This window comes from Salvia hispanica, chromosome 3 (genome assembly GCF_029641045.1).
Source record: "Salvia hispanica isolate PSC_SH4W2 chromosome 3, Shi_PSC_v1, whole genome shotgun sequence".
Classification (NCBI taxonomy): domain Eukaryota; kingdom Viridiplantae; phylum Streptophyta; class Magnoliopsida; order Lamiales; family Lamiaceae; genus Salvia; species Salvia hispanica.
The window spans coordinates 41616429-41635314 of record NC_142694.1 but is presented as its reverse complement, the minus strand read 5'-3'; the positions used below and the strand labels follow the sequence as shown (position 1 = coordinate 41635314).

At 36.3% G+C, this 18886-nt stretch overlaps 4 protein-coding genes across 6 annotated transcripts; 2 read left to right on the top strand and 2 right to left on the bottom strand.

Moving 5' to 3' along the window:
• The first annotated feature begins 1569 nt into the window (after positions 1-1569).
• LOC125215585 (sec-independent protein translocase protein TATC, chloroplastic-like) lies at positions 1570-3576 on the top strand. The gene is made up of 4 exons (XM_048117045.2): positions 1570-1886; positions 2264-2571; positions 2816-3106; positions 3206-3576. Exons 1-4 carry the CDS (start codon positions 1697-1699, stop codon positions 3413-3415), a joined length of 999 nt encoding a protein of 332 aa, XP_047973002.1. The 5' UTR covers positions 1570-1696; the 3' UTR covers positions 3416-3576.
• Positions 3577-3732: 156 nt separating this feature from the next.
• LOC125215584 (uncharacterized) lies at positions 3733-5852 on the bottom strand. The gene is made up of 4 exons (XM_048117044.2): positions 5698-5852; positions 5501-5594; positions 4815-5024; positions 3733-4517 (listed from the first exon to the last, which is right to left on the bottom strand). The coding sequence occupies exons 1-4, from the start codon at positions 5770-5772 to the stop codon at positions 3790-3792; spliced, it is 1107 nt and encodes a 368-aa protein (XP_047973001.1). The 5' UTR covers positions 5773-5852; the 3' UTR covers positions 3733-3789.
• A 1559-nt stretch (positions 5853-7411) lies between these two features.
• LOC125215586 (palmitoyl-acyl carrier protein thioesterase, chloroplastic-like) lies at positions 7412-9343 on the top strand. Its single transcript, XM_048117046.2, has 6 exons — positions 7412-7806; positions 7912-8045; positions 8168-8281; positions 8362-8530; positions 8595-8663; positions 8749-9343. The coding sequence occupies exons 1-6, from the start codon at positions 7438-7440 to the stop codon at positions 9058-9060; spliced, it is 1167 nt and encodes a 388-aa protein (XP_047973003.1). The 5' UTR covers positions 7412-7437; the 3' UTR covers positions 9061-9343.
• A 1149-nt stretch (positions 9344-10492) lies between these two features.
• Positions 10493-15787, bottom strand: LOC125215583 (CDP-diacylglycerol--serine O-phosphatidyltransferase 1-like). 3 transcript variants are annotated; one of them, XM_048117041.2, is made up of 13 exons: positions 15294-15787; positions 13577-13768; positions 13332-13397; positions 13179-13238; positions 12852-12942; positions 12627-12681; positions 12444-12523; positions 12227-12343; positions 12039-12123; positions 11748-11839; positions 11139-11392; positions 10961-11049; positions 10493-10870 (listed from the first exon to the last, which is right to left on the bottom strand). In XM_048117041.2, the coding sequence occupies exons 2-13, from the start codon at positions 13738-13740 to the stop codon at positions 10743-10745; spliced, it is 1281 nt and encodes a 426-aa protein (XP_047972998.1). In that variant the 5' UTR covers positions 13741-13768; positions 15294-15787; the 3' UTR covers positions 10493-10742. The 3 variants fall into 3 exon arrangements, with proteins under 3 accessions (XP_047972998.1, XP_047972997.1, XP_047972994.1); XM_048117040.2 differs by having other exon boundaries at positions 15298-15787; XM_048117037.2 differs by lacking the exon at positions 15294-15787 and adding an exon at positions 13893-15256.
• Between the last annotated feature and the right edge of the window lie 3099 nt (positions 15788-18886).

Sequence of the window (18886 nt, the reverse complement as noted above, 5' to 3'; positions counted from 1 at the left end):
TGTTTTTGAGTCAAGCTGAGATGGAGAGAATGCAGTTTAGTTAGCAAGACGTTTCTCCTTTCAATAAGTTAGATGTTTGAGTCATCACAGGATGAATTAGGAACTATTATTATGAAGCGGGAATGGGGTGTTAAGGTTTTTCATAACTTTTCTTTTTTTGAGTGATTACTTCCTGGCAAACCACACTCATTTAGTGACCACTTTTTACTTTGAGTTACAACAACTTACACAGCATACTTATACGGATTAGGTCATTCGACTCATTAACTACTGATTGGAAAAAAGCGTCTTATCAACTGAGTTGTATTCAGTTTAGGGTTTAGGTATCTTTTAATTATCAAGTTTGATTAATTGTTGTTTTTGTATCTTTTACGAGAAGTTTAAAGTTTGAAACGACTTGATTATCCCTCACTTTCTTTCCATCATTGGATTTTAAGAAGGCTATATCAAAATAGAAGGGAGGATTCCATTATATGCATTTTTTTCTTTATAAACAAAATGTGTGATGTTTTCAAGAAAGATTCTTAGTAGAAATTTTGTAAAAATACCATACTATAGTAAGCGAAATTCTTGTTGACGTTCTTAATGGTCATATATGACTGAACATTTGAGGTTAAAAGAAAAAATGATTGTGAGAATCATGTCAAAACTTTCTCGCGGATAAATTTCACAGGTCTATCCGCCAAATGCTACCATTATGGCAATATTTGGTGATGTGGATAGCTGATATGCAATGGTTACAGATTCTATTGGCCGCGATAATTAACTTGGAATCCACCTTGTTCACATTGCTTTTCAATTTTTAAAATGAAATGGATTCCATAGTAATTTCCTTCCACTTTTGACATTTTCTTGTTAGTGTCCTTCACTTTTAGTGATTCCCCTACTCCTATTTCCAACATGGAACACTAAACCATAAAAACTACTCCTTCAGTCCATGAATAGAGTCTCATTTCTTTCTATCACGAGTTTTAAGAAATATTAAGAAAAGTGAGTAAAAAAAAGTTAGTGGAATATAAGTCTCACATTTACCTATTAGTTTTAAATAATACTATATGAGTGGAATTAGTTAGTGGAACGTGGACCTCTTTATCATTTGTGGTAATTATAGACCGTGGCTACTATTCCTGGACGAACCAAAATGGAACTCCTATTCGCGGACGGAGTGAGTAGTAAGAAAAAAGTGAATTATGTGTTTAACAAGCACTATCTATAAAACCATAAAACTTATCTAGGTAGTGTTTAAACTTTATACCCCATCCCTTTTCTACACAAGGTTCAACAAATAAGCTGATTTCAAATTAGATTTATTTAGATTGATAAATAAATAATTTGTTGGTAGGAGTATGTAAATTCAAAGGTTTAGAATTCAAAACTCATCACCCTTTCATTTCCATAAGTTCAAAAAATGAGCCAATTTCGAGATGAATTTATTCAATTGGATAAAAATGAGCATTGCTATTAAAAACAGAAAGCGAAAAATAAAATCGGTTAAACGAAAACGGTTTATTTCACCCGAACCGAAACCATTTAGGCATTAAAAAATGGAAGCGCACGATAGCAAATCCATGTGCTACTCAACTAAAACGCGCCTTGTCCTGCGCCAGCATGAACTGAAAATTATCACCGCCTAAGCAAACTACAACCAATCATCTTCTCCAAAATCCAGCTTCTGTTTCTGCTTCCACCTCCAACAATGGCGACCGCGCTCGATTTCAAATGCTTGAACTCGTTTTCTCTCTCTACAACTCTGTCGCACATCAAGCAGACACCGCCTAATTCTCGGAGCTTCTCAACTAGGAAGCGATTCAGCAGACTGTCTTGTTCTGCCGTTGAAGATGCGACGCAAAAACAACAAGAAATCGTTACAACCAGCAATTTCAATGGTGCGTAGAAACTCTTATTTCGAGTTTCTATTTTTTCTGTTTAATTTCATAGATTCAATATGAATTGGTAATAGTAGTTGATTTGAGTAATGGATGTTACCAGCTTCTGATTTAGGTTTTTGAGTCAAAATTCAATCAGTTAGAACTTGAATATTTAGCTATTTTTTACAGTTTGGATGTTTGATCATCGGATCTCTTTCTTCCTGTGTATATGAATTATGATTATGCAATTTGTTAGTATGATTTAATCCATTAATAATTGGAGAAAAGTTCTGTCGATTTGATAGAGATGATTACATCACTGCATATTTTTATCGAGTATCTAAAGCACAAGCTGGATTAGTATATGAATTTATGATTTATCTATGTAATTGCAGACTCCAGCAATGAAGCAGAAGAAAATCCTTTCTTAAACAACAAGTTAGATGATGGAGGAAATTCCATCTACGACATTCTTTATCCGAGCAAAGAGCTTCTCCCAGACGACGTAGAAATGAGTATATACGACCATTTAGATGAGCTGAGGCAGAGAGTTTTTGTCTCAGTTTTGGCTGTGGGGGCTGCCATTGTTGGTTGTTTTGCCTTTTCAAAGGATCTCATCTTGCTCCTTGAAGGTCCGATGAGTGCACAAGGCGTTCGTTTTCTACAGCTTGCTCCTGGAGAATTTTTCTTCACATCTCTTAAGGTTTGCTTGTGTCCTCGTATCCTTTGATTGGTTTAATTTCAGTATGACAACCGATGTTCTTTAATTTTTGTAGCTCGTTGTGTTCATTCTCCTGCTCTTCAAACTCTGTTGGGGCACTTCTTGTGTTATGTGTTAGTTTGTGATAGAAATGATGTGATCACTGTTTCATTCATGAGTTTTGATAGTTGAGAGTTTTTACTCAGATGGGACTGATTAGCGTATTTTTTGGACTTAATCTTTGCAGGTTTCTGGATACTGTGGCCTTCTGTTGGGGATCCCTGTGATTCTCTACGAGATCATAGCTTTCGTTCTTCCAGGTCTAACAGTGGCAGAGAGAAGATTTCTTGGGCCGATTGTCCTAGGCTCGTCTGTCCTCTTCTACGCAGGCATTGTCTTCTCCTACCTCGTTCTCACTCCAGCCGCTCTGACGTTCTTCATTAACTACTCCGATGGGGCGGTTGAGTCTCTGTGGTCAATTGATCAGTACTTTGAGTTTGTGCTTGTGCTCATGTTCAGCACAGGCTTGTCATTCCAGGTTTCCTCTCATTCTTTATGTCAATTTTGTAACTTTTTTTCTCATTTATTTGTTGTTTTGTCTGTTTTCATAAATTTGCATTTGTGGAATGATTTTCAGGTCCCTGTTATACAACTCCTCCTTGGGCAAGTGGGTTTGGTTTCTTCAGCACAAATGCTGTCTATATGGAGATATGTGGTGGTTGGCTCAGTGGTTGCTGCTGCTGTGCTCACTCCCTCGACCGATCCTTTAACTCAGATGCTCCTCGCCGGCCCTCTTATGGGTCTCTATCTTGGAGGCGCAACGATGGTCAAGGTCCTTGGTCGATAAATTGTTAGAATCGAACCCTTTTTGGTGTTTCTGGCGATGTTCTTGTATAAAGATTCTTTGGGTTGAATCATAGAATATGCATACCGGCTTTAAAATCTGTATACGTAACAACAAATGTGACGTCGTTTCACTACATACAATGTTACATTTTGGTTGATCAAGTTATGCTCAAACCAATGCTGAAATCTTAGTCGGTTGCTAATCAGAACAAATCAATGAGTTGTAATTCTCAAACATATTTTAAAGCTCGATATGCAAAATTAATGAAATTTTAGAAATCTACAGATGCTTTTCTTCAATAGCTTTGACAGAGAGAATAATATAAGACTAATTCATGATAATTTTGAGGTAGTTTGATCATGTAATCGATTTGATCAACTGCTCACAGCAAGATTTTCCAATTTTGGGACAATATCACCTACTTTAGAGCAACCTAGTTCGTTTTCCAATTGTCTTAACGAGCTTCTCAAACCGGTGCAAGCTTTGCCAAAATCTTCTGTGAAGCCCTTAAGATTCCGAAGCTCAGTCTCCGATTCATCGCTGAAGCTCGAGATCTTCTCCAGAGCCACCTTGATCACGGAGATTTCTTGAGGTGGGTAAAGGCATGCTCCGAGCTCATCAATCTGTATTCCGGTTTCACGGCATAGCTTCAGCAGTTTCTCCAGAGAATCTACTGAGATGGCATCACCACCTGCACTTTCCCGCTGAAGCAATCCAGTGATGGACCGAATTAGCTCCTTAACTACCGCAAGAGTTTCAGACACGATGCTGGTTGTTAACTGCACGATTTTCATTTCTTCAGGAGACAAGTCGTTGCCCAACTCTCCGTCAAAGGAATCATCATCATCGGCATCAGAGATGGATTTTTCTTTGCCCTTTGTAGAGTCGTGAGCAGAAGCTTCGTCTGCTGAATCAGGGGAAGCTAGCTTCAGTTCCTTCATCTCACGAAGCACATCCTTCATTGAAACTGTGGCTTGTGTCATTGCTCGTCCAATAGCTGTGACGTTTGTGGCTGGAGTCTTCTTTAGGGCAGAGCAAGCATTCCATACTGTACCTACGAGCTGTGGGATCGCGAGTTTCTGGGTTTTATTTGATGATGACCCTGCAAATTCGTTCAAGAAATACCACATCACGATTTTAATCAATGCAACCAAGACAAGTACTAGAAACCATCATGAAGATTCAACTTTCGTGCATGGGAAAACTGTGCATTTTTTGTAAAAGACAACTTTTATAGGTTACTTAGAATTCTTGATCTCTAGAATAATGGGTATATTCTTGTGTTAACTTGAGAAGAGATCATACTATAAGTCTATAATACAAAAGCATCATTTCTTATAGAATCAAGAGTTAACTCAATATGTGTGTGTGTGAGAGAGAGAGAGGGGGGGGGGAGTACCATAGGAGGACACAGCTCCCTGTAAAAGCATGAAACTGCTGTCAACGACTTGCTTTACAGAACCATGAATGCACGACAAGAGAGTGGGACCAGCACCGACTGAACTTCCATGGGAGAGCAACAGGAAACCTTGTAGAGTATTGAAGTATGATGTCATATTTTCTTCAAGGGCTTTAATTTCAGGAGTTTCTCCAGTATACAGCATTCCAACTACACATAAAGCAATATAAATGCAGATAATTAGTATTGCGATTCGCACACTCGTGTGAATAAATATTGCCGACGGATGCAACCAAGCTATCAACTCTTCACAAACAACTAAAGTAAAAGATGCATAGCTTGAAATATAGCTTTACATAGAGGTCAAACGATGTTCCGAATAAGGCAGAAGGAAACGGATAGTTAAGGTAATCTTCGAAGAAAATTGAGCTAATTACATAGAATCAAACGTCAAAAGATGTTGCAAATCAAGCAGAAAGTAACAGATTCTTAGCTAAGGCAATCACTTCAGAAATTCTATCTAGTTACATATAATTAAACACCAAACTTCCTATTTGAGCAATATATTATCCTCCATTCAAGTAAATATACAATTGCAGCATACATAAACCTAAATATCTTCCAATTATAAATCCAAAATTAGGTTTAAGCAGAACAAACAAAACAACATAAAAGAAACAGAGTACCCATAGTAGCTTGTTTGGAGACTTGTTCACCAATCTGAATGACCTCTTTCCAGCTCACTTTCTCAAGAGAAGAGGCCGGCGTTTGATCCAATACCTGCATAATGCATCTATTAACAGAAGATCCAAGGAAAAACCACATCGCTCGATCAAAATTGAAAAATTCTCAACGAAATATCCAAGGAAAATTGATGAATTGCCTGTAATGTTTCGTGTACGGTACTGAGATGCTCACTCAGAACTCGATTCAGCTGCTCCCTAGCTGCTTTCCCCATCTCCAATACGCGCACAAACACACTCACTATGTGTAGAATTCGTCGCTGCTAATTTCCATTTTGAGGGTTTATTGAGTGATTTTTTACGACAAATGAAATCCAGAGCTTTAATGGGCCGATAAAATGGGTCAATTAACACGGATCCGGATTCAATATGCTTTGTTTAATAAAATCGATAAAATACATTAATGGGCTGACTATTGGGCTTTTCATTAAATAAAAAGCAATGATATAGTATATAGTATTATTTTCACTTTTAAAAAAATAATTATTATAAAAAAACAAATTAAAAAAATCATAAATTTTGTTCAAGATCTGATTAGTCTCGTAACTTTAAAAATTGGTTGTAAAAATCATGAATTTTAACATTTTCTCAATCTTCCCACATCTCTAATTTCAGTTTGTATTTGATTTGTTATCTGAAAAATTTTATATGGACGAGATCAGCTGCGAATTTTACCCATTTTCACAAAGCACATACTCCGACTCATAACTCAATCACGCCATCAATTACTAATAGAAAACTACATATTTGACCATAGGAAAGTTGAGCAAAAATGTACTGTGAATTCATGGTTTTTATACTCGGTTTTCAAAGTTGTCGGGCGAACCATAATTTGACCAAAATTCAAGATTTTTGCAAGTCTTTCAAATAGTTATAGCTTGTGTTATAACTCATGAAATCTGAGTGTAATTCTCTTCAATTTATACACTAAAATCCCCAATTCGTAAGGTTAAATCACACATTCTTCTCAAATAAATGTCAAATATAGCAAAATTCTCACCCCCGCCCTCATAATCGGCTCATGTTTTACCTCGGGGAAGAAAAACAGTGGGGTTTGAACTCTATACCTCGCTACTTAAAGACTAAAATTGTACACTAATTGAGTAGGAACTTCTAGATGAGTGTTGTGGTTGTTGAAAAATGAAAATAGGAGGTTTAATGGAATTAGTCAGAGTGAAGAACAAGAAAATGTCAAAAAGTTGAAGGAAATTACTATGGAATCTGAATCATTTTTAAATGTAAACTTGGTGGATTCCATAATTTATCTTGCCCAATAGTATCTTTAACCTTAGAATAACAGCTATCCACATCACCAAATATTGCCACAATAGTAGTAAAAATTCAGCATTGACTGATGGTTCTGAGAAATTTAACTCGAGTAGGTTTCCAAAAATATAACATAATCACACATGATTCCAAGTTCCAACAATCATTTTTTTCTATTAACCTCAAATATTCACAATTATATATGGCCATTAAGAACATCAATGGAAATTTCGCTTAATAAAAACACAACACATTTTGTTTATAAAGAAAAAACACATATGATGGAATTCTATGACTAAAGTTAGAGGAGAAACAGAGAGAGAGCAAATGATTAATTAAATCGAATATTGGAATGTCCATTTCAACACTGACGATTAGTGCTAAGTACAGACGCCAAAGCTCCACAAAAAAACATAAATCAACTGACACATAAACACCTTCGAAAACAACCATATTATAGAACAAAGCTCTATTTCTCGTTTCCTTTGTATTTAATTAATAAAATAATTAAATTTTTTAGGCTTATCCGCCCAACAACATATATAACCATCATACTAAACAAGGAAACTAAATTTTCCACAACATTTTCCACTGTTTGTAGCAAAACAGAACAAATGGCTTGTGTTCTGCGGCATGTAATTATGACCGTAACCGCCGTCTACATAGGCGGAGGCAGAGAGCCGAGCAAGCAGAAGCTCAACTGCATGAAGGTGAACGGGAGCAAGAGCCTTGCGGCCGCGAAGATGGGGTTGTTGAGGCAGGATCATGCGATGCCTATGCCTTGTACCGGTGGAGTGGATGAGGATGTGTTGGAGGAGCATCTCCGGCAGAATATTCCGAGGAGGAAACAGATGGTGGATCCGTATAGGCATGGCGAGATCGTGGATGAGGGATTTGGGTACAGGCAGACGGTGGTGATTCGATCTTATGAAGTTGGGGCAGATAAAACTGCCACCATTGAGAGCCTTTTGAACTTGCTTCAGGTGATTGTGATTGTGATGGTTGGGTTTTTTTGGAGATTCCTATGTCTTTTTCGATGTTTTTGAGGAAAGAGGAGATGTGTCTGAATGCTTATGTTTTTGGTGTAGGAAACGGCGCTGAATCATGTGTGGATGTCAGGACTGTTGAGCGATGGATTTGGAGCTACTCATGGAATGATGAGGAATAACCTCATTTGGGTTGTTTCAAGAATGCAAGTTCAAGTTGATCATTTCCCAATCTGGTAATCTCTCGATCTCGATTCCAGTCATGAAATCGTCACTCTAGTAGTTCTCTAGGTTACAGTCATGAGATCGTCATTCCATCAGACAGTCAGTGATGATAGAGTGTGTGTGCGTAAAACAGGGGAGAGGTGATGGAGATTGACACATGGGTTGGAGCATCGGGGAAGAACGGGATGAGGAGAGATTGGCTTCTGAGAAGCCAAGCCACCGGCATCGTATTCGTACGAGCAACAAGGTATGATGAATGAGCAGACAAGGCGTCTGTATCGATCTGTTTCGATGAATACTAATATATGATGTGTGGTGGAACAACAGTACGTGGGTGATGATGAACAAGGAGACGAGGCGTCTTTCGAAGATGCCGGATGAGGTGAGGGACGAGATCGCGCCATGGTTCATCGAGAAGTACACCATAGAGGAAGAGAGCCCAGAAAAGATCGAGAAACTTGACGACAAAGCACGCTACGTGCGCTCAAACTTGAAGGTATCTTTCAACTTTACACCTTAACAAACAAGTGTAGCAACTGAACTCATGTTCTTTCCTGCAGCCAAAGAGAAGTGATCTGGACATGAACCAGCATGTTAACAACGTCAAGTACCTCCGATGGATGCTCGAGGTAAAGCTCGAAAAACGTGCAAGCTCGCTCTAGTTATGCCCGGTTACAATCCTCATAAAACTCTTAACTCTTTCAATTTGATCAGACAATCCCAGATGAGTTCTTGGAGAAGCATCAGCTTTCAGACATAATCCTAGAATACAGAAAAGAATGTGGGAGTTCGGATGTGGTTCAGTCTTTGTGTGAGCCTCAATTCAACGAGAACATCGGTCTCAACGGGCACACAGTTTCCTCACAAATCCTTCAAGGAAATGGATTGTTAGGAGCCATAAACCAAAAGCTACTCAGTTACACTCATCTGCTTCAGACAAAGGGGGAGAGCAAAAATGAAGAAATCATAAGGGGGAGGACAACATGGAGGGAGAAGAAACACGGTGCTAAACTCTTCCCTTCATGAGAAATCATAACAGTTGTTTTTAAAGAAAATACAGTACCATCACCAGGATCATGAGTCAATATATGTCAAGAAGCATAAACCTAAAACGTGTCGTATTCCCACCTGGTGAGGAAAATCGGAACGAAAACTGTGTGCAAATAAGTTGTAGTGTGCCAGTGCTGAGACTCGTGTTTTCTGGGGGCAAGCAGCGAAGCAGACACAGCTCAAGAATCATGAAACTATTATAAGCAAATATTTTTGAATAGTAGGTGTGCGTGTGTGTGTGTGTGTGTGTGTTTGTAAGATAATTGTACAGGAAGGATCACAGATAATTAGTAATTCATTGCTGTATTGATGATCACTATCAAATATCATAATAAAAAAAATTAGCACATGCATGTCTACTCACTAGTAAAGGCATGAAGAACAGAGTAGTACAATGATACGAGAACATCACGAGTACAGAACGAAAGTTTGATGAGAACGAGGGGAGAAAACGAAGCAAAAGTGTTAGAAAAGTTGGTAAATGTAACCATCCGAAGGGGAGTGTTATATTGCTAACTCAATGCTTAATTGTTAACTACAATTCAATAATAGCCATTAGATATTCAAATTAAAGGCTTAGATCATTAACCACAAAATGTCAATACGATCAACAAAAAACGTCAATAAGGCTATACGATTAATTCCAATAAAAATCAATAGGGGTATTAATGTCAAGTTAGTTATAACTAACTTTTAAAAGAAATCTCAAAACTTTAAATTCATATAACATATATCAAATTAAAGATAATTTTATAAGGATTCCAACGATATACTACATGCATATGTTCCGACGTCAAAATTTGAAAAAAAAAATCTAGAATTTTCGTATTTTTCGTACACAGGCTAATGTCAATACAGCTAAGATAATATGTCAATATAAAGCATATACAATGTCAATCCTAAATTTGTTTTGACATTCTCAAAGCATTTTGTTGATATTTTCGAAACACTATATTGACATTTTCATCCAAAACCCTAATTTGGCGTTTTTTTAAATTTTTTTCGATTTAATTAATAAAAATGAAAATTACACGTGGCAAATTGTAGACCACACGTTTTTTAAAATTATGTGGCCTTAAATTAGTTGTAGTTAGCAATTAAATGACGAGTTAGCAATTGATCACTCCCCACCATCTGAATATATCAAACTAAGAAAGTATTTGTTTCTATTCATGAAATATGACTAGGACTGAATAGGAGTTACATACTCCTACAATTCTGATAATTGTCCTGATAAAGGGACTCAAATACCAAGCTTGCTTAGGTTCTGTAGGTTTTGCGTTATCTAAGATGGAAACACCAGATTCGTCAAAGACTACTAGACAACAACTTGTTTTTCTGCTGCTTTTAATAGAGCAGAAAACACAAATTCATATTATAACTAAAATATTTTCGAACAGCATATGGATTCTTACAAGAGAATTTTTTTTATTGGAACGTTTAAGTGAACAAAATTTCACATTTGGCCGAGCCTGAAGTAAAAAGAATTAAGGTTGTCTACAATCTACATAAGATCACCTAGAGATATAACCTAGAAGAGAATACGATTGCAGCTATAGAAGTATATTTACAACAAGGGTGACTAATGAAAGGAGAAAAAAAGAAGAAAAAATAAAGATTTCCTTCAATGAACAACGAGAAACTGAAAATGAGCTAACCTATTGCCTCTTTCTCTTCATAGATTGATGTAGATGCCATGACCACACAGCCAAGAATATCAAGAGTCCAAGTCCGACTAGACTCCAAAATATAACCAACCATGTAGGCATGGCAAGAGGAAATAGGCCTGCAAGGGTTTTACATAGCATGTAGTGAGAGAAAAGTTTAACTCGAAACGAAAATGCTAGTGAAGTACAATTAGAATAGAAAACCGAACCATGTCCAAACTTGATACAGATGAGAAGCTCTATAATGCAGATAGCAAGGGAAAGCCAGCAAAAGGCTCCAACTTTTTTTGCAGGTTTTCTATGAAGTAGAGAAATCAGGCAAAAATGTGACAAAAACCAAAAAAGATTGCTCTATGCAGTCAAAATGTTCAAAGAAAGAGGAGCTACCTGTCTTGTAAGTAGTTATTATATTCACGAATTGTTGGTATTGCGATGAGCCACCAGAAAACCAGCCTATATATAATAAGGGGGTTTTGGGGAGGAATCCAGAGACAGAACTTCAGAAAGAAGGTATTGAGTTCCACAGTCAAGAAAACAATGCAAAGACTGAGAACTTGTAAGAATCGGATTGGACCAAGAAAAGGATGCCATTCATCTTTATCCCACATGGCAGGCGTAAATTGGCCAAGTGTTCTTTTCACCTGAGAAAACGAATATGTTATATTACTCTTGTAGCCACAGTTCCCATAAGTAAATCAAGGGCGTCTACTTTCTAGAGAAAGAAAGTAGAAAGTTCTCTAACTGGATGCAAGCATGCCCATTTTGGCTAGTGAGAAATATCCACTTAAATTTTGCATGAGTTTCAGTGGCAGATGCTAATTCTGCTCTGGCCTAAAACATTACTGCCTAAGCCAAATATGAATAATATAATGTATATAAATCTGGAACTGGATTAGATATTATTAATAGAACTAAAACAGTGATATAGAACATGCCTCATAGCAAATTATAGAAAATGGAACTAAGTTCACAAGAACATATTGCAAACAAACTTACTTTGCTAATGATGTTTGGCTGCCTGCTTATACCAACCCACTCGTAAGTTTTGCCATCAAAGTAACGAACAGTACGCATGCCGGCCCAAATACCTGTTAGAAATAAAAAAAGTCGGCATGACGGAGGTTCGACAGTCGACAATGAAACATTTAAGATCTGAGGGTTTTGTAAAGAGCATGATGGAAGTTTAGGGGTAGGAAGAAATTTGTTAGGCCAGCCACTATTATGGTGTTAACAGTGAGAAAGGACACAACAATAATCTTGCAATTGAAAGAAAAACTCGATCCATACCAAACCAATTGCAGATTAATATATCAAGAATAATGCTGTCCCACCAGCATTCATTGAAATTTGGCAACATGTGGCGAAAGGTTAGCTGAAAAAACCATTAAATCACTTCAGAAATTAGGGGAAAAGAGAGGCACATGCATTCAACTTGATGAAGATAAGTAGAAAAAAGGAAGAATTGTAAATATGACCTCCAGTGACTCAAACCCAATTGAAAGTACCCACAAAAGAGGCTGATTGCGAATCATTATAGCTTTTCCCCACCACCCAAGGATATGAGCCACAACGAATACGTCAAAAAGTGTGTCCTAGAAACAAATAGAACACATGAGTCTAGCTTCAGAGCACATTTAGTAGTTGAAGTCACAATAGAGAGAGAATTGTTTGAGAAGAATAAAGATAACATACATAAACATTCTTAAACCTGCTTGCTGGATTTTCAGGGACATAAATTCTGCAGTCGACACCATATGATCTTTCCGGAAGTTCTACACAAAGGAATTGCTTAGAATTAATACTGTTGCTGAATAATAACAAGGGTGACGAAAATATATTCCGACAATCAAAACATGAATTGGATCAGGTCTTTACCAACACCAAGATCAGGGTGCAGGAATTTCATGAATTGCCTGGCGTCATCACGCCTCTGGAGGAAAGGAATAAGTTTATTCATCAGAATTTACTAAAACAGCTGTTAAATGCTATACATAATTCGTATGAGAAGTGAGCTTGAGTCAAATCCCAAAATTAGTCTAAAAATTCACAATCTCAAGCTAAAATAGGCAAAAAAATCTAAATGGCTGCATAATCACTGACCTGGAACAGTAAAAATGTTAAAGCAACAAGGTAAATAACAGCCATTCCATGAACAAGACGCCAAATTGCAGGATGTGGTCGGATTAGCACTCTGACAAAAAGGAAAGAAAATTTAAAAAGATTTAAGAGTTTGAAATAAAATAAAACAGAGACAAATAAACAAATATGCACCATGTACAAATGCTACAAATATTTGGGATCCACCCAAAGTTAAGCAAACAGTTGGAAAATGGAGAAACTATTAGTAATCTACCTAACACCATGATATTGAATCTAAGTACAGAATAAGAACACGTGAAATTCCAGTATATATACATTAAAACTCACGTGGAAGGAGCTTGTAGCAAGCTATAAGCGAGATACACAGCGATCATTGCCCACACACCCCTATCAAAGCAGCAAGAAGAAGTTTTTAAGAACCCGAAAAGAGAAACAAAGGAACATCCTGCATGCACTATAATGAAGTTTTGTACAACACACCTTTTCACAGACATTATAGAATCTCCTTCCGAGCTACTTTCAGGGTCAAGCGCTCCACTTACCCATCTGCACAGCATTTTCAAATACCAAGATCAGGATACTGATACTTCAGAATTAGAAAAGCTAATAAACAAAAGCAATTTATATGAAGAAATAAAAATATGGAAGGCTCTGATATTTCATGCCACTATTTATATCAATGTTCAGTCAGAATTACGAAATACAAACTGAGATGATTAACTTACACAAGAAAGCATGCGCCAATAAGTAAAAGGGTAATAGTACGAGGCTTGTAAGCCCACGCGGTCCATGGATCAAGCTCATCTTCAATGACCGATATGCTCATGCCACCGTTTTGATGGCTGACAAGATCCTTCCGCTTACCTCTCCTCTGATTGTTCACTTCCATACCAAATAGCAAGTACTCAGAGCCCCTACTGCAGCACAGGATAGACAAACCATGAAGAAAAATTACTCTCTTGATATTCCTTAATACAGAAAAGGTATCAGAATATTTTTCAAGAGATGAACTGATGAATGGAACTGGGCGTTCTATGCCACCTCATGTATTCCTATCCTGAATTGTTGATTTGCTCTCTTTTTTAAGTATCTTGCGGTACCTCAATGTAAAAAAGCTAAATCAAGAAAGTTACAACACACATGTCCGAGGCCTATGGTGTTCAAGCTCAATCCCTGGAGTACTTTAGAATTTGACAAAGAGAAGAACGTAGAAATTGCACGAATAAACTGTGGTATCAAAAGTTTCCACTGAATGGCATATGCTAAGATGCTCAAGAAGAGAAAAGAATTTAACACATCAGACAGCCACTAAACAACTAAAACTAATCCAATCAATTTTTATCTAAATAAAAAGGTGACATCGGATTCCATTCTGGAGCAGGTCAATTCAAACTATAGCAAGATGCCAACAGCCAAATCTGAAAGTTCAACATTATATCACAAATTACAATTTAGAATCAGACCTCTCACCATTTGTGCAATGTTGAGTGGTCTAGAACTACACAAAAAAGCACCTTTATATGCCAAATGAAATATATGCAATGAGCCATACAGCAAAGTCCATTCGCTAGGATTTGCAGCCTTTCTTTCCAAATCATTCAAAATTTGAACCATTAAGCAACTCAACTAGCTTTGCAGACTTTGCATCTATCAAGTTTGACCACTACTTTTATTTGTATAAGTCTCTGTATAACCACTAATGAAACTATAATTAAACGTTTCTATAAAAATGATCTAGTATACACTACAGTAAGGAACAAGTCTCTCTGGAAAAGATGAGAACCAAGCAAGTTACTCAGAGGCTCAGAAAAAAAGAGTTGGTCTCAATCTTCAACAAAAATAATCATCTCAATTTAAACAGCCATGAAAAACAGCCCCTAAATTCCATTTGCAACCCATAAACAGTAAAGCGTGGATCACAGTACAGTAACAGTCTATCTGTACAAAACAAACCAACTTTTCAACATCATTATTGTACCCTTTATAAATATAGTATTTTATTTATTAATAATCAAAATTGATGATGTCGCTATCAAACTCAAGCAAACAATCCCCAACATTGATTTGGTAAAGCACTTTACTGCATGCAAGTTAAATGAAAAAAGGAAAACACAAAACCACCAACAAATCTCCAAATATAGCACACCGATCTAAAACTCTCGAAGCTCAAATTTTTACTGAAACTCAATCAAAATTGCAAAAATAACCACCGCCAAATCAACCAAAAAACCGGAATGTCACGTCCGGCGAGATTGAGAAGCAGCTCCACGAATAGAAACAGAAAGATGAATCTTCAATTTTTAGCTGAAAATATGAAAATTATGCATAACGAAAACAATGATTGCGTGCAGAAATGATTAGATGCAGTGATTAATGATGCGAAAAAATGATTTGGTGAGAGAAAGCGCATCAAATGTTTATGCATTACTGTATCCTTCTTACTCACGTAAGTGGAAGGCTGGGAGGCGATCGCAGCTGCACGATTAGACAGGGAGGAATCCGAGCCGTCCAATCAGAAATTCCAGATGGATAGACTGTTTATCGATTTGAGAGAAAGGAAAAGGTGCTCGCTTTTACGGAAAAAGGCGACTCTCACTTCAACACCGCCGCTCGTGTGCGCGTGTGTGTGATTGGATTACAAATTAGTTTAATAAACATACGAGATCAGGAAGAAAATTGTGGAATTGGCGAATTGCTTAGTCTCGGAGAGAAGGAGAGGAAAAGTGCGAGCTCGAGCTTTTTTGTATGTGTTTCAATGGCGGCAGGGTGGCGTTGATGGTCAAACCAAATTGAGAGAGAGAGAGAGAGAGAGAGAAAGGAGAGAGAATCGTTGTTTGAACATTTGGGGTTGTTAATTTATAGTTGCAGAGAATTAATTAAAAAATGTTTGAGGGGTCTCTGGTTTTGTGGAGACGACGGTGGAGACATTTCGATGATTTCAGGGGAAAATGATTTAATCATTTAATTTCTGCCCCCAAATTGTACCATGCTAGTGTACAATGACTATTTTGCCCTTTTAAATTTTTCTCCAAATGATAAATCGACCTCGAGTCAATTTAATTTTGAGGAACCGAATACTATCATATGATTATTTTTATAGGATGTGAGTAGGAGTGGTTCGATTTAATTTGTTTCGATATTAATTCTGAAGTCTAAGGGTCAAGAGTACTTCTACCTAACATTATCTCAACATTAATCTGATCATATATGTCCACCTAATAATATTGAAAACACTCACTCTTCTGTTATACTACATCAAAATTAATGTCATCTAATTATAATTATATTCAACTTATTTTATAAGAGAGATTTCAGTTTTTTTGAATAAACTGGTCGGTCTTTCAGTATTTTGAATTCAATTCGCACATTTTTCAGAATATGAGATTGAGATAAGCCAAATTTGTTATTTTAGATAAATTTTTTCTCTTTTTTTTCTTATTTCTTTTCTCACAAAATACATGAACTAGCCAAACTGCTATTTGCCTTATCTTCTGTTATTCTTTACGTATGAACGCAAGAGTTCTTTCTCTCTCTCGTTCTTTTCTTCTTCTCTCTTTGTTGCTCCAATCAACAATTGGACCGAATTTCATCCCCTCTACTGCAACAAAGAAAGAAAATGAAAAGAACGAGAGAGAAAGAGAAAGAACTCTTGTGTTCATGTGATGGAATAAGAGAAGATATGGCAAGAGGCAACTTGGTCACTTCACGTATTTTAAGAATAAGAAAGGGGAAGAATGCAAAAAAAATCCCTATAATGAAAATTTTTAAATGCATGTTGTGCGATCTCATATTCTGAGAGAGATGCGAAACGAATCTCAATATTAGAAAATGTAGTAGTACAATTTAATCCAAAATCGAAATCTCTCATTTTCTAAATAGTTGGGCCCTATAAATATTTATTGAAGTATGAAAATGCTTGTGAGATGCAACATAATTAATTCTATAATGGACAATTCATGTGACAATTTATTCAAGAAATCATTGTAATTCTATACCTTCATAAATGATGGGAATAATTAACATATATACGACCTATTATGGTACTGTCCTATTTTCTGTTTTTCATTTAATGAACTGCACCTACTTTGGAATATTTTCTCTACGTTTGACAAATTATATATGGTACAATAATTGTACAATTTCAATAAAGAATGATCATATGTGTATTTGTACACCCATACGTTATGAATGGGGCACACTATTTATTGGTATCTACCAAAAAACTAAATTGGAGAGTGTATGATTGAACATTCTTCGTGAACAAATTGATTAAGTAAGCTCTCAAAATGATTCACCAATATAGAGGTACAATAGAATAGTCAAAATGATTAATTATATCAAGATATAAATTTTTAAATACCTTTAATAAAAATTGGAGGCAGTATAATTTTTTTGCGAATATAGAACTACAAGAAGGTCATAAATCCGAATATTATCATATAATTTAAATTAAAATATTTTTCCACTTCTGTAAATAACAGGCATGTATCTTTGGAAAAAAGAATAGAATTCAATATTTTGGGAAAAAAATTTGATCCCATGTGATTAAAGATAGAGATGGTTGACCATATAAAGTAGTGACTAACGACTATACATATGTCGATAGGATAGTTGTCTTCGAAAATGTTTATTGTTAATAGCAAAATGGCAGAAGTTAGATTCCACACACATCTAATCAATTTCCTAATAAAAACATACATCTAATCACATGTACAAAGTTAATTGCATGTCCAATCTTGAACATTATGTTAGAATTAAAGGACAATAGATATATATATATATATATATATATATATATATATAAGTAGGGGAAAAAAAATCAATTGGTACTAACTGCATTTTGAATACTTTTTATGTATAAGTCCTTTTTTTTTCCTTTTTGAGGAATATATTAACTACTCATTATCGTTTTGCACTATGAATAACTTGGTCTATATGTGTTTGGTGGAATTTAAAACTCATGATATTTAATCTACTTATTTAATCCCATTTTTAATGGTCTCCTGATTCATAAGATTTTGACCACTTTATAATATTATGGGAATCACAAATCTAAGATCCAAGGTCAAGTTGTATTGGAAATTTGGAATAGTTAAAAGAAAATTAGGGTTGTCCTATCCCCGACCACAAATTACATTTCACACCTCCAAACATATAAATAATTATAAAGGGAGAGGGGTCCTCATAGTGTCATTTCAACTGAAAAATGTGGTCCCTAAAATTAGGGATTATCCTATACTTGGACCATTGGTAGGTGGTTCCGGACTTTGACCATGATTTCATGTCGAACTGGAACCAAAATCGAACTGAGAATCGAAAAATGTCGCTTTGATATTTGACTTGCGTGTTGATTGTTATGATCAAAATGAAGCGACACTATCAACTGGAAGCAAGCGACGACTGGACATGGATGAAGCGCGAGAGAGAAATTGTGGTGTTATGAAGTGGTTGTTGTGATTTTTATACCTGATGAATAGAAAGATATTCCATATAAATAATGGCTATGATCAACGTTAGGGGATTTTCTCGCAAGGGGTGCAATCCAAAAGGAGGAGATGACTATGGTGGCCGGAGGACCGGTGGTAGTGCTCACGGTTGATATAAAAATAAATATATAATATGTGAAGTCGGCAAAATCAATAATTTTGGACTGTAACAAGAAAAGCTTGAATCCTTTAATTACGATTCCACCTCTCAAAACTACCAAAACTAGCAATTTTGTACAAGAAGCCCTCACTAGCTATGTGAGTAAGACACTACTATGGTGGCAAACATCCCAACATACACACAGTATCTAAACAAGGACTCGTGTCTCACATTTTTTTAATTAGAGTGATGTTATGTTTATGACTTTATTCAACATCAATAATAGTACTATTTTATCAATGTAATCCTAACAAAGTAGTATATGAATGATAAGGGGTGTCTATTCGGTTGGATAGGGCTCAGGTACCCTACTCGAACCGGAGCTTTCAATTTAGCCTACACCCGACCCCAGCCCGAGCACCTGCATTTAGGAATGTCTATTTGGTCGG